The 15226-nt window shown below is 39.6% G+C and overlaps 2 protein-coding genes across 4 annotated transcripts; both read left to right on the top strand.

The window, feature by feature from the left end:
- Positions 1–11899, top strand: LOC109001618 (protein adenylyltransferase SelO-like; the record flags this gene model as incomplete). Its single annotated transcript, XM_018978969.1, has 8 exons — positions 1–387; positions 982–1091; positions 1700–1756; positions 1850–2149; positions 2655–2902; positions 9331–9637; positions 9721–9994; positions 11397–11899. Coding segments are annotated over 8 exons (1938 nt in total), but the record flags the coding sequence as incomplete, so codon positions are not given.
- A 401-nt stretch (positions 11900–12300) lies between these two features.
- LOC109001711 (octanoyltransferase LIP2, mitochondrial) lies at positions 12301–15226 on the top strand. Of its 3 annotated transcripts, none has more exons than XM_018979116.2 (2): positions 12301–13269; positions 13953–15226. In XM_018979116.2, exon 2 carries the CDS (start codon positions 13956–13958, stop codon positions 14658–14660), a length of 705 nt encoding a protein of 234 aa, XP_018834661.1. In that variant the 5' UTR covers positions 12301–13269; positions 13953–13955; the 3' UTR covers positions 14661–15226. The 3 variants fall into 3 exon arrangements, with proteins under 3 accessions (XP_018834661.1, XP_018834664.1, XP_018834662.1); XM_018979119.2 differs by having other exon boundaries at positions 12723–12784; XM_018979117.2 differs by having other exon boundaries at positions 13265–13326.

The following is a 15226-nucleotide window of genomic DNA, read 5'->3' as shown; positions in this document are numbered from 1 at the left end:
ATAAATGCTATTCATCAACGTAAAAAATTCTGCTGCGGCTTTTCCATTTCTACCCTAAGCCTTCTTCTTGTCTCTCAACGCTCTTCCCTTTCCCTTTTCTCCCTCTCCGCCCTCCGCCTTCGTTGTTCTTCAGAATCCCCAGCATCCCTTGCATGCCACGTCAGCTCCAGAACCGTTGTTAGTGTTGTTGTTTCCATGGACTCGACCTCGCCGGACCTTGCCCTGTCCGTCGACTCTGTGGCGAACGATTTGAAGAACCAGAACCTCGGGAGCGATGATGGGAATGATAGGAAGAGGCTCGGGTTGAATCTTGAAGATCTGAACTGGGACCACTCCTTTGTCAGAGAATTGCCTGGTGACCCGAGAACCGATAACATGCCACGAGAGGTCGCCCTTCTTTTTTGTTATTATTTGTAAAATTTTACGTATGATCTGCTCGGTTTCTGAGAAAATAAATGGAAAGAAGGTAAAGGAAAATCTTGAGACTTTTTTGTTACTCTTTTAGGAATGGAGTTTTTATATTTACTGTTTCGAAATTAAATTTTAATACTTGCAAGTCAAACCCTTGGCTCAAGCGGTAAAGGCCTTGGTCTAAATGGTATGGTCCCTCAGGTTTAGGTTCAAATTCTCTTGGGGCAAACAATTTCTAAGGACGACCCGGGAACTTTCCTTTAAATTACCTGAGTGGACTTGTGGAAACTCCTTGTCGATGCTCCTGGAAATAGTCGGAACGTTGTTCTCGAACACCCGGTGCCAATTTAAAGAAAAAGAAAAAACTTGCAAATCATAAAAAAAGTAAAGAAAATGAAAACTGAAGTGTATGAGATAGTTACAAGTATTTTTTTACATGAAAGAACGATCAGGTAAAATAATAGGTAATAGAAAGTTGAAATCTTTTATTAAAGATTAGTGGTGTGTGATTTGATGGATTTGATTTTGACGGACTTGTTTATTCAATGTGTCGTGCGTTTTGGTTTTTAGGTTTTGCATGCTTGTTATACCAAAGTGTTGCCGTCGGCTGAAGTGGAGAGCCCTCAACTTGTTGCCTGGTCAGAATCGGTTTCTGAGTTGCTAGATTTGGATCCTCAAGAGTGAGTTTGGTTTATTTCTTTTTTTCCTTTTGGACCCTCGCATATCAGATTTGTATTGACTTGTTCTTTAAGACGATGGATAAATCTATTTGAAAGTAGGAATGTGTTTGGAAGCATCTTTTAGGAAGAAAGGCTTTGATAGCCATTTCAAAGTTGATGAGTAACTCTTGATAACTTTTAAATGCCTTGACTTCTCTTCACAGAAAGAACATGGTTCTTGTTTACTTTCAGAATGTCTTGCATGCGGTAGTAACTTGATACTACAATTGAATCAGTTACCATACTTGACTATTATTCTTCAAAGTTGTATGGTAAACACATTGTTGTTAGTTTGACTTATGGGTGTGATACATTGCGTGTTATACTATCATTACGGCCTAATAACTGCTTGGGCTTAGCCATTTTTATAATAAAACCTGCTTATTCATTGGTTATCTCATTCAAGTCCTGCTATGAGCTTTATTTTGCTACAATTGTTGATCCCTTATCAATTTCACGTGTTAGTACTTCATTTTTGTAAATTTTGCAGAGGTATAGTTGTTTTCAACATGCGATAGGCATAGCGTATTCCATTGGACTAACAATGGAATCTTCTTCTGGAGTTTCAGATTTGAAAGGCCAGATATCCCTCCTTTATTTTCCGGGGCATCAACACTGGTGGGAGCGTAAGTGCTTTTATCTTATGCTTTTTTCACAAGCATTTCAATCAAGCCCTCGATGACTTCCATCCAATGCTGGTTTAATCTTCTATCGTACAGATTGCCCTATGCTCAATGCTATGGAGGACATCAATTTGGCATGTGGGCTGGACAGCTGGGTGATGGTCGGGCAATAACACTTGGAGAGATAATCAATTCGAGGTCTGAAAGATGGGAACTGCAGCTTAAGGGAGCTGGGAAGACTCCTTACAGTCGGGCTGCAGATGGCCTTGCAGTTCTCCGTAGTAGCATCAGGGAATTCCTTTGCAGTGAAGCAATGCATAGTCTAGGAATTCCAACGACTCGTGCCCTGTGTCTTGTCACAACAGGAAAACATGTGACACGAGACATGTTTTATGAGTAAATTTCAACATTATGTAAATTATGAAGAATATCTGTAATGTATGCCTTCATGTGTTTCACGTCATGTTATAATTATCTAGTTTTCCTTATGTTAGTTCATAACCCTCTTTGATTTTTTTCTTATTTTTTATTTTTGAGAATGGGACATAGATTTATTTTTCTATGGGAGATCTAGGAACCAGAATTTAAATATTAGAACACTTATTATAAAATCAATAGATTCACTTCAAGATCTTGAGCACTTGAAATTTAAACTTCCTCTTTTCCACACGTCTATCTTCTTTTGATTTTCAGATTTTTAGTACTTCAGTTGCTAGCTGTACTGAATTTTAATATTTCTAATTATACCATGAGAAAGGGGGATTCTAGGGCTTATAATAAATTTTGCCTGAATCACAATTTAATGTGGTAACACTTATTCTTGGTTTTTGAAACTCCTGATTACTTCTTTGTATAAAAGTAGGTTAAACATGTGGAACTAATTTTATGACTTGATTTGCAGTGGCAATCCGAAGGAAGAACCTGGGGCAATTGTTTGCAGAGTTGCCCAATCCTTCCTACGCTTTGGATCATACCAAATACATTCCTCTAGAGGGAAAGAGGACCTTGGCATCGTGCGTGCTTTGGCTGACTATGCAATCAGGCACCATTTTCCCCATATAGAAAACATGAATAGAAGTGAGAGTTTATCTTTCAGCACAGGCAACGAGGATCATTCGGTTGTGGATCTAACATCAAACAAGTATGCAGGTAATAAATTTTTGTTTTAGGGTAATGGTAAGCGTGCAAGATGATAACTCTAGTCCTCATGCAAATCACATTATAAAATTCATATTGTGGGGTGATGATTAGTTCAATATCCAAGTCTAGAAGGTTTTCAAGTTGTTAATTTCTGATCTACTAAACTCTCGTGGCCATATCTGAAGGCTGAAATAACACTTGCTCACTGGAATATTTTCTAGAACGACCCCTTCAATTGATTTTAAATTCAGATACCTATTTTGGATGGTTGGTGGTGTCAAACTCTTGTAGCTACTCCCAAACAGCTTACCTGACCCTGTCAATGACATTGTAGCTTCATATGTTGGTACTGGAAAGTGATTGAGCAGGGCTTACATCATCATTGTCAACCTAACTTTTTTTTTTTTATAAGTAAGAGATAAACTTTATTGATGTGAATGAAATAGGCAAGTACCAAGTACATAAGAAGTATACAATAGAACACCTAAATACATTCTAAGAGCGATGAACTAAGGATAAGAATTCATGAATATCATCCCCATTTAATACAATAGCTGAAAACCAAAGCAATAAAGTATGTAGAAAAAAATTCTTCAGCTCCACCATTGTTCGTTCCTTGTCTTCAAAACAGTGCGCATTCCTTTCCATCCAAATACACCACATGATACACAGCGAAATCATTCTCCAAACTACTGCCACTTGATGACTGCCCTGCAATTTTCTCCAACAACCCATCAAATCCACCACCCTCATAGGCATTACCCAATCCACACCAACCCTTCGAAAAATCTCATCCCACAACCCCCTCGCTACATCGCAATGTAGTAAAAGATGATCTATTGATTCTCCATTCTTTTTACACATGTAACACCAATCCAACACTACACATCCTCTCTTCCTCAAGTTGTCTGTGGTCAAGATCTTCCCAAGGGCGGCATTCCAAACAAAAAAAGCAACTCTAGAGGTACACGGGACCTCCAAATGTTCTTCCAAGGGAATGGGGTGTGATCTCGTGTAATCAAGAGTTTATAATACACATTTACTGTGCATTTCTTTTGATCTTGAAACCTCAATTTCAAGCTATCATGTTGTGCCATAGTAGTCCCTAAGGAGTGTAGCAAACTGAAAAAATCTGAAACCATAGATAATTCCCAATCATGAATATCCCTATTAAACTGAATATTCCACTGATGCGAACCATGAACCAATAACCGCACATCCGCCACTGAAGCCTCCTTATTAACGGCAATACAATATAAAGCCAGAAACACCATTTCCAATGCATGATCTCCACACCACACGTCCCGCCAAAAACTGATTCGGCTGTCCTCACCTACGACAAAGCGAATATGATTTACAAAGCTTGTCCACCCCTTCCTTATAAACTTCCATAGCCCCACTCCATGCCCCCCTCTCACTTCTTTGGAACACCAACCACTCCAGACAACACCATATCTAGCATCTATAGTTTCCTTCCACAAAGATCCCCCTTCCAAATGATATCTCCAAAGCCATTTCCCTAATAACGCTTTATTAAAAGTTCTCAAACTACAAACACCTAACCCCCCATACACAATTGGGGCACATACTGTCTTCTAATTAACCAAATGAAATTTCTTCTCCTCCTCTATGCCTCTCCATAAAAAAGCCTTAAAAAGTTTCTCAATCCTATTCACCACCCCTGCAGGCATAGGAAAGAGAGATAAAAAATAAGTGGGAAGGTTAGTGAGGGTGCTCTTGATAAGAGTGAGATGACCCCCTTTCGATAAATACACCATTTTCCATCCAGCCAACCATTTCTCTATCTTCTCTACCACCCCGTCCCATATTGCTCTACTCTTAAAAGTTGCACCTAACGGAATGCCCAAATATTTCATTGGAAAAGAGGACACTTTGCAATTCATAAGACTTGCTAGACTGCGTATATTAAGAACGACACTCACCGGAACCATCTCAGACTTGTCAAGGTTCACCTTAAGCCCTGACACTGCTTCAAAACAAAGTAATAATGCACGTAAAGTTTGGACCTAACTCCTATCCGTTTCACAGAAAATCAGAGTGTTATCTGCGAAAAGGAGATGTGAAATGATACAAGGGCTACCAAAGCCATTTCCCACCTGAAAACTAGATAAAAAACTCCCATCAACAGTAGCCTGCACCATTCTATTCAACACCTCCATAACTATGACAAAAAGAAGAGGAGATAACGGATCCCCCTGTCGCAAACCTCTCGAACTATAAAAAAAACCAATAGGAGTGCCGTTAACTAGCACTGAAAAACGGGCTGTTGAAATACAATGATGCATCCAAGAAATCCACCTATCTCCAAAGTCACACCTCTTAAACAAATACAAAAGGAATTCACAATTCACATGATTATAAGCCTTCTCCATGTCTAGCTTGCAAAGAATGTCGGGCTTCCCTCCCGCAATCTAGCATCTAGGCTCTCAGTTGCAATGAGCACCGAATCAAGTATATGTCTCCGTCGAATAAAAGCATTCTGAGGCTTTGAAATAATATTTTCCAAAACTGGACTAAGCCGGTTAGCAAGAACCTTTGAAATAATCTTATAGACACCACTAACCAAACTTATTGGACGAAAATCCTCAATACTCGAAGCCCCATGTTTCTTGAGAATGAGCGCAATAAAAGTCGCGTTAAGTGATTTTTCAAACTTTTGAAAAGTGTGAAATTCACTGAACACCCGCAAGACATCACCTTTCAACACATCCCAACAAGTTTGGAAGAAACCCATTGAGAAACCATCTGGACCCGGTGCTTTGTTCTTAACCATACCAAAGATGACCTTGAAAATCTCATCTTCATCAAAAGGTCTCTCCAATACACTCACCAGTTGCAGATCAATTTCCTCAAACGATAAGTCATCAAGCTTCGGCCTCCAAGTTACTGATTCGGTAAGAAGAGTCTCATAATAACGTGCAATATGACTTTCTAGTTCAGCAGAAGAGGATAGCACCTGAGTACCTGAATGAAGCGACTCGATCGCATTATTACGTTGATGAGAATTAGCCACTTGGTGAAAGAACTTCGTACACCTATCACCCTCTTTTAACCAAAGGGCTCTGGATTTTTGGCACCATGATGTCTCCTCTGACAACAAAACCCTTTCCAACTCTGCCACAACCGTGGCTTTCCTCAATACCTCCTCCTCAGAGGCCCCTCCCAATAATTCCTTACCCTCTAACTCCTGCAATTCCTCCAACAAAGTGGACTTTTGATTGTTAGTGTGACCAAAAACTTCCAAGTTTCACTTCTTCAGATCTTGTTTTAGTGCCTTCAGCTTACCTGCAAGCATGAAACTCGGAGTACCACTAAACTGGTACGATGCCCACCAAGTACTCACCAACTCTACAAACCCGTTCATTTTAAGCCACATATTCTCAAACTTGAAATACCGGCGATCCCCGTGTATGCCCCCACAATCTAAGAGAATGGAAAAATGGTCTGAGCTGACTCAAGCTAACATTTTCTGACTTACTTCTAGATAGTGGGCTTACCATAACGTCGAGACAAGGAATCTATCCAACTTCGACCAAGCATGGCCGTTAGACCATGTGTACTCACCACCCACCAAGGGAAGGTCCATATGGTCCATATAAAAAATGAACTTAGAAAATTCCGCCATGGCCAGTGTGTGTCGATGATGCCCCAATTGTTCACTAGAAAAACGAGTAATGTTAAAATCACCCCCCATACACCACGACACATCCCATAAAGAGTATATTCCCGCCAACTCCTCCCACAACCTTCACCTATCTCTATCTATGTTGGGACCACAGGTCCCTGCAAAAGCCCAATCCCACCCATCGCTCACATTTTTGAATAACACCGAAACCGAAAACTCACCAACACACTCCTCAATCGCCTCAACCACTCTTTTATCTCACATTAATAACACTCCACCTGATGCTCCCTGAGAGGCCAAATAGGACCAACCCACATACGAACATCCCCATATACTACGCACAAATCTTCTATCAATCAAACCCAACTTTGTTTTTTGCAAACATATCACATCACCTTTCCACAACCTCAATAAAGCTTTGATACAAAGACGTTTATTGCTATCATTGAGACCCCGTACATTCCATGATACAATCTTAGGCTTCATTAAAACTTAACTTTCCCCTCCCTTTCGGTCTAACCCTTCTGCTACTCCTATCCTTAATATTATAATTGATGGAGCATGTTAAACGTTTAAGTTCCCTGTCTTGTTTTGTAGCTGATTTCGAACGACTAGCTTCAATAGCCACAAGAAGTGCCATAAATTGATCTTCATAACCTCCAAAAGAGATCCCAAAGATATTTTGTAACTCCTCTACCTTTTTAAAAATCCAATTCGATGAGCAACTCCCATAATCTGAACTAGGAGGGAGTGTACACAGAGGAGTAAGAGTCCCCTCCTCACCAACACTGTTATTGGGAATCAAAAGCAGTTCCGAGCCACCCAAACTATTTGGTTCACCACTTGAAGCCATATTTTGAAGAGGAATACCATCCCCAGAAATTATCCCACCAAGAACACTCGACTCCATTGGTGTGGAACCAAATGGAGAATCGGACTGCACCTGCACAACCTCACCCCGAAATGAAATCCCACTTTCCAGCGAAATAGACTGCACCTGCACAGCCTCAGAGCCTTCGACCACCACACACGGCTCAGAATGCCCATTCTCCACCAAAATCCCTAGTGCCGAGGACGCGAAATCATTTCTCAAGCTCTTGCATTAATGGCTCCACCGAAATCTCCCCCTCCTCTAAATCCTCCCGTTGGAACACCTTTACCGGCTCACTAGGATGATCGACTGAGGTCGTCAGCAGTTTCTGTGCCGGTAGGGTTGCCGGTAAGGTGCTTATCGGCGCCGCAGGAGCTTGACGCAGTTCCTGGCCCGATATCTCGGACCTTGAAGCCTGACCCGATACCTCTTTTGCCACTGCCCTCTAGGCCTTCTTTGGGCCTGAGGCCTGACCCATTCCATGGCCCAACATAATAATCGTAGGACAAGGCCCACTCTTTCGGCCCATATCATCCTTCAGCTCAGCCTTGCTCTTAACGCACCGTTTTAATAAACTGATTTCTTCTAACGTGATGCCCACTTTTTCTTCCAAGCCAATTAACATCCTGAAAACACTTTCCTTATTTAACCCCAATAGTCTGCTGTCTTCTCCACCATACCTCTGCACATCCTCTGAACTGATTGCGCCTGGCACCACGTCTCTCACAGCAAATGGAGCACCACCATCCCCTCTGTTCTTCTTTGCAACTACCTGGGATGTTCTCGTGCTCGAAACAGAGGATGAGAAAAGCTCCGTTAAAGTATCTCCAAAGTTCCTCCACCCCTCCCCCTTCCTCCCTTCTGGAATCACAAGCAAACCTCTCCTCTTATCACGACCAAATTCTGAGAGGGAGATAAAACTACCATTGTGATTACGTCCCTTCCTCACTATTAACACAGTGTCTCATTTTCTACGAGTTCTCATAAACTCATGAGAGCCCAATGTTACTGAGCATTCCTTCACCATAGAACCAGCCAACCCAGTGATTCAAAATCTACAAAAATGTATTTCACTACACGGTGACTACTCTATAGTCCTCCACCACCTTGCGTTCTCCTTTCTGAACTCAAAAAGCTTCTGGTCAATGAAAACCTCATTGCACAATCCCATCTAAACCAACCCACAAACGATACAACCCTAATGTTTCAGTGATACGCTAATCTCCTCATGAATGAAAAGCCATTAACAAATCACTACCAACAGAATAGAAAACACCACAACTAAAAGTACCACAACGAAAACTGAAACTGTACGGAGAGAAAAGTTGAGAGAGAGCGACTCTTTCAACTTTTTTTGTCAACCTAACTGTTGGGGTTCAATTATGATTCAAGGCTGACCTTTCAATGCACGTATTCTTTTTTATCCAAGGGATTTCAATCTTTCCTTAATGGAGATTTTTGGGTCTGGTGGGAAATAGCTTTGGTTGTTTGGCTTTCAAGAATTCATTCTTAAGTAATTATGGTTCTTAATAAAATTGTCTTATAAAAAAAAAGTAATTGTGGTATTGATGGAGACTTGATATCTGGTTGTGGAGTCCACATATGTCTAATTGCTTCAGTCAAATATGAGTCCCGCTTCCAATAACGTAATCAATTTTATGATACATGGGAGTAGGACTCAATATATTGACACTGTTTGTATACATTTCTGATTGGAAGACACATGGTGTTGGTGTAGTTGTGGTTTATAATGCGGAAACAATATGAGTTTTACTTTATGCTGACAAATGGTGGTCTTCATGTATCCTGAATTTCTGTTTCTTATATGGTCTATGCCATCTTGGTTGAAGAAAAAATTATATATGATAGGTGATGACTTTGACTATTTCTTCTTTTTGTCCAATGGTGGATCCTAACCAGCTTGGGCAGTGGAGGTTGCTGAGCGTACTGCTACCTTGATTGCGAGCTGGCAGGGGGTTGGTTTTACACATGGTGTGCTGAATACTGACAATATGAGCATTTTGGGTCTCAGCATTGATTATGGTCCTTTTGGATTTTTGGATGCTTTTGATCCAAGTTACACACCGAATAGAACAGATCTTCCTGATAGAAGATACCGTTTTGCAAATCAGCCTGATATGGGACTATGGAATGTTGGAAAGTTCACATCAACTCTATCGACTGCCCAGTTGATAAATGATAAAGAGGCAAACTATGCCATGGAAAGGTAGTTGTGTTTTATAAACCTTTTTCTTAAATTTGAGTAGCTTTTCTTGGTGGTTAATGGATGATTTTGTCTTCTTATTACAGATATGGAACCAAATTTATGGATGAGTATCAAGCTATAATGACTAAAAAACTTGGCCTCCCGAAGTACAATAAACAATTGATCAGTAAACTTCTAAATAATATGGCTGTTGATAAAGTAGATTACACAAATTTCTTTCGGGTTCTTTCAAATATTAAAGCTGATCCCAGCATTCCTGAAGAAGAGTTGTTGGTACCGCTGAAGGCTGTTTTGTTAGATATTGGCAAGGAGCGGAAGGAGGCATGGATAATCTGGGTGAAATCTTACATTGAGGAGGTATGTTGACGAATTTTTGGGTTTGTATTTTATTCCATAAAATCGCAATCATTTTATAAATTTCGCGTGGTACACACATCACATGCCCTTTCTTTGATTCTTCATTTGGTTTCTGTGACTGTATATATTACTGAAAAAAGACTATATTATTTTCTGCTATACATGTTGGCTTTGATGCAGCAGTCAGTTTGAGATCTTTAAATATGCATCCTATAATTTTCATGAAATGGATATAGATAATTTTTTTGTGTCCATTTCTATGATGGTACACTGATTAATAAATCTTGGAAGTTGAAATATCTAAAAAAAATTTAATCTTTTGACTGGAACCAAATGAGTCTCCTGCATTACCTTGAGATGACTCTGCTATTATATTTATTGTAATTTCTAGAAGACACTTCTTAGTATAGTTTGACAATTAATCTTTTCCTTTTTGGGGGTGGGGGGATGGGAATAGAGGATGGAACTACTTTATGGTCTACAAAAAAAAAAATATCAATAGGGGAGACTGCAATGCCTTCATAATGTAATCTATCTCTAGATACCCCATCAAAAAAAGGTGATCTCTAGATACAGGAAGTAAATGTTTCAGGTATAAGCAATTCCAATAGTCTTGTCTTAATATACAACTTTGTTTTTTGGAACTCTTTGATTATGATTGGAGGCACCCCAGTGTCTAGGGTGTATCTCCCCAAGAATCTAGATAGCTTCCCCGCTTCCCCTCAAAGAGTTCTTCAACCAAGACGCTTGACCGTCATTACATAGTTCCTGTCCTGCAAGGCATGCTCCCAGGAGTGTCTTGGGCCTTTTATTTTTCGTATCATCATCATCATCATTCTTATTATTATTTTCTTATGCTATCTTAGACTTACTGTTTCTTATGAAATTAATCACAGATGTATCCAAACTCGTTTTGTGAATTCATGCATCATTAGTTTGTTATAAATGTAGCTACATATATTCAGATATTTCAGGAATGGGCTTGTGCATCATTGTCAAACAAACACAAGTGTTTATTTCATTTGTTTTGGGGTGACTTGTGAAAAAAAAAATCTTCCAAAATATGTGGGTTGCCACAGAGGTGGAAGAACATAGTTGCAAATATAAAAGCTCTGCAACTACCATTCCAATTTCGATCATTACCCATATATCCTTGGAACCTCTATGTAGCATTATGTTTTACGAATTATAGGATGTAGGTTGTGGTGCTACTTACTTCCCATTACTTCTGTCTTGCAGACAAGTTACCAAACGATAACAATGCTCAATTTTAGCAGTGGAAATCTCGTCTCAAGAAAACTGTTTACAATTTCTTCCCCATACTATTGTATACCTATCAAAAACAGCATGAACTGTGAAGTACTTTCATTATTCTCAAAGAACTCTCTTTTAACTTTCACAGCTGGCCGCTAGTGGCATCTCAGATGAGGAAAGGAAGGCGAAGATGGATGGAGTAAACCCAAAATATGTACTCAGGAACTATCTATGCCAGAGTGCCATTGATGCAGCTGAAATTGGTGATTTTGGAGAGGTCCGAAGGCTTCTTAAATTAATGGAGCGGCCATATGATGAGCAACCAGGAATGGAAAAATATGCTCGCTTGCCCCCTGCTTGGGCTTATAGGCCTGGTGTGGGCATGCTTTCTTGTTCCTCATGAGTTTGTTGCCTGTGTCGCTCGTAATATCATCACATAGGTACCAAAAAGAGTGTAACTTTTTTTTGCCCATTTCCTTTTTTGCTATTCAGATGAATTCTTGTATATGATAGTTAAAAAGGTCGGTCTCCCACAATAGATTGAGGAAGTTGTATACCCTTGAAAAATTGCTCTGTTTCATCTCATGTGTTGGTTTAGTGATCGTACTTCCAAGTCACAGAGAATAAAAAAGGTCAATGAAAAGTTTCATACACCGATTTGAGTTTAATGAAAACTAATCATATGCTATAGTTTTGTAAAGCCGGTAATCTCAGAGAAACAGGAATACCATTTTGATAGTATTAATGAAAAATTTATTTTATTTTTTATTAATTACAGTATCCAAAGCTGGAAATATATAATTGAGCTCGATCGTCATTTACGTTCTCCTCTATATAATGAATTTTGGTTATACAAAATTAAAATATTTTATTTTATCTCATATAATCATTATAATATTTTTAAAATTTTATATAAAATATAATAAATAATTTTTATTTTTATTTTTTATGATAATAAAGAGAGGAAAAATTTCAAGTCGGTCGGGTGATGATTTCAATTTTAGACTCGCCGGTAAAATTATAGCACGTAGTTTATTTATTGAAGTTACGGTAAAATCACATTTATTCTACCTTCTATCTTCTCCCCGAAGCTCTCCCTCGAACCCATCTTCGTCTCCTTCAACAGAGGCCATCTTCGTTTTTCATCTCCTTCTTCAGATTTCATCTTTGTCTCCTTCAACAGAGGCCATCTATGTCTTACATCTCCTTCAACAGAGGCCATCGTCGTCTCCTTCAACAGATTTGAAGCCTCATTGCAGGGATTGGAAGTCGAAGAAAGGGAATCATGACCACGGTCACTACGGAAAGGCTCATCCTTGTAAATCTTGTTCCAGAAAGCCTCCCTTAGGGACTGATTATGCTGGTGTCCTCTCCATTTGATCTTCAACACAATCGTAGTCTTCCCAGAATTATCAAGCCCACTGCAAAGACGAATTATTAAGCCTCGTAGTCTTACATCTCCTTCGAACCTCTCTCCCCTGTTCTTCGAACCCATATTCCAACCTCCCTCCCCTGTCCTCTGTCGAACCCATCTCCGTAAGTTGTTTATTTGTTTATTCTACATATAAAGTTATTTATCTTGTGATATATTGTATTGGAGGAATGCAGACAATCGGCGGGAGGGAGCGAAAGAGGGGAGAGAAAGTGAGTGACGGAGCGTGGGGGAGTCTGTCCCGGGGAGAGCAGGTGACGGGGTGGGGGAGGGAGGGAGTGAAAGAGGGGAAAGAGCTGTAAAAAAAAAAAAAATCACCTGTGTTCGATTGTAAAATATATTTTGCTGTAACGCCTACGCGGCAGCTTGTAATTTGCGGGTGTAAAGTGAAGAGAAACACCCGACCGGCCTGAAGGTTCTCCCGCTAAAGAGAAATAGAGAGAGTGCCGGGGAGGAGGGGGGAGACCAACTTTTCTGACGGGGCAAGGTGCCACGTATGGGATGATGATTGATGGGTAACAGGCGGTGGATAGATTTCGCTTTATAGGAACCAAAACGGCGCGTTTTCTTGGAATGCGTTGTCCTACAGGTTCGGAGCAGTTCATGAGCTTCTTCTCTTATCTTTTATCTGAAGCCTGTGATTTTTGTAGGTTTTAATCTGTTTCTTGGTCAAGTTTTTTTCTTTCTTTCTTTGCCTCTGCATTTGCTTTCGATTTCTGATATCTATACAGATCAGTTCTCTTTTTGCTTTGAATATTTATGGCTTGTTAACTTCCGAACCTACATTGATAAGTGCGTGTATAAATATAGATAAGATTATGCATTGTTTCTCATGAATCTATGATCCTACAATAACCATCTAGATCGATCTTGATACTTCAGCCTGTGTTTTTTTCATGAAACTTGTTTATGAGCCCCCAAACTGTTTGACGAAAAGCCTTCTGGAGTTGAACATTCAGGTGAGGACCGAGATATATATATATATATATATATATATATATATATTAATCACGTGAGATTCAGTGGGCTAATGGTCGGGATGCCTGTGTTTGAGCCGTGAAAGATGCTATTCTGACAATATAACGTGTAATATGTATCTGTGTATGTACACATTACATATTAAAAAGATGTACATTAAGTATTTATGTGTTTATAAATTTATAAGAAAGATTTTTTTTTATTGGCACTGGTTGTCTGAGAACAAAGTCCTGACTAATCCCGACATATGATTGCAAAACAAATATTTGGGATTGAATGTTTCATGATGTGCAGGAAATGAGGGTTTCACGAAGCCTTGAGGTCTGGAAAATGGGCACCATTAACTATTTGGATGCACTAAGGGTGCAGGAACAGCTGGTCTCTAATAGAAAAGCTCATAAAATTCCGGACACTCTGTTGTCCCTGCAACATCCACCTACATATACGCTTGGTAAACGACGAACTGATCACAATTTATTGATCCCTGAGTCTGACCTTAGAAAGATGGGAGCTGAACTTCACTACACACAAAGAGGAGGAGATATCACATTTCATGGTCCACATCAAGCCATTTTGTATCCCATTATTTCTCTCCGGGATATTGGACTTGGTGCTCGTAATTATGTGGAGAAGCTTGAGTTAACTATGATTGAACTGGCATCTCTTTACGGTGTGAAAGCTTGTGCTGGGCAAGCAGGTGAAACTGGGGTTTGGGTTGGAGAGAGAAAGATTGGTGCTATTGGGGTTCGAATTTCATTTGGAATCACCTCTCATGGGTTGGCCTTCAACATCGATCCTGATTTGAACTATTTTAAGCATATTGTACCTTGTGGGATTGCCAATAAAGAAGTTACGTCTTTGAGAAAGGAGACAGATTTGGTGCTTCCTGCTGAAGAAGTAGTTCATGAGCAGTTAATTTCTTGTTTTGCAAGACAGTTTGGTTATAGCAATCTTCTTTGGAAGGAGAATGGATTAATTTTACAAAAGGACTGTGAAAACTGAAGGTCATGCTATTGTATACCAAATGATCAGTCTATGTAAGCGCTGTTGCACTCTATTTCGATATATTTATTGAAATGTACTGCAGAAAATGTTGATTTCTTTTTTGATGTTTTTAAAATGGGTGTGTTACAAATGAAAGTCGGGTATTACAAGATCTTGTAAACTTATCAGAAAAGCAAAAAAGTCCAAGTTCTTGTAATATCTGTGGCTGTTACCACTTTCCTGATGTGGACTTGGAGCTGTCAAAACAGTCACAACAGCTTTGCAAGGGGATGAAAGATGAGCTTGATAGAGAAATGGTTGCTTTGGGCAATGAACGGGGGGACATTAAGGAGAGAGTCTCAACGTCGGCAATGGTGGGGAACCCCGAACGAGCAATACATTCAAGTAAAGGATCAGTTTTGCATGGGTTGTCCAGGGCTTGGGGGAATTTTTGGTTGTTTCTGACTTCCTACTTTATTTTATCTCATCAATATTTGAAGGTTTCTATGCATTCTTTTGTAAGAGAAGAGACTATTGAATCGTGTTGTGAGAATACAAAATGGAACTGTTTTGTCAATATTACA

Source organism: Juglans regia, chromosome 14 (assembly GCF_001411555.2).
Source record: "Juglans regia cultivar Chandler chromosome 14, Walnut 2.0, whole genome shotgun sequence".
In the NCBI taxonomy this organism is placed as follows: domain Eukaryota; kingdom Viridiplantae; phylum Streptophyta; class Magnoliopsida; order Fagales; family Juglandaceae; genus Juglans; species Juglans regia.
This window is presented reverse-complemented; position numbering and strand designations above follow the sequence as displayed.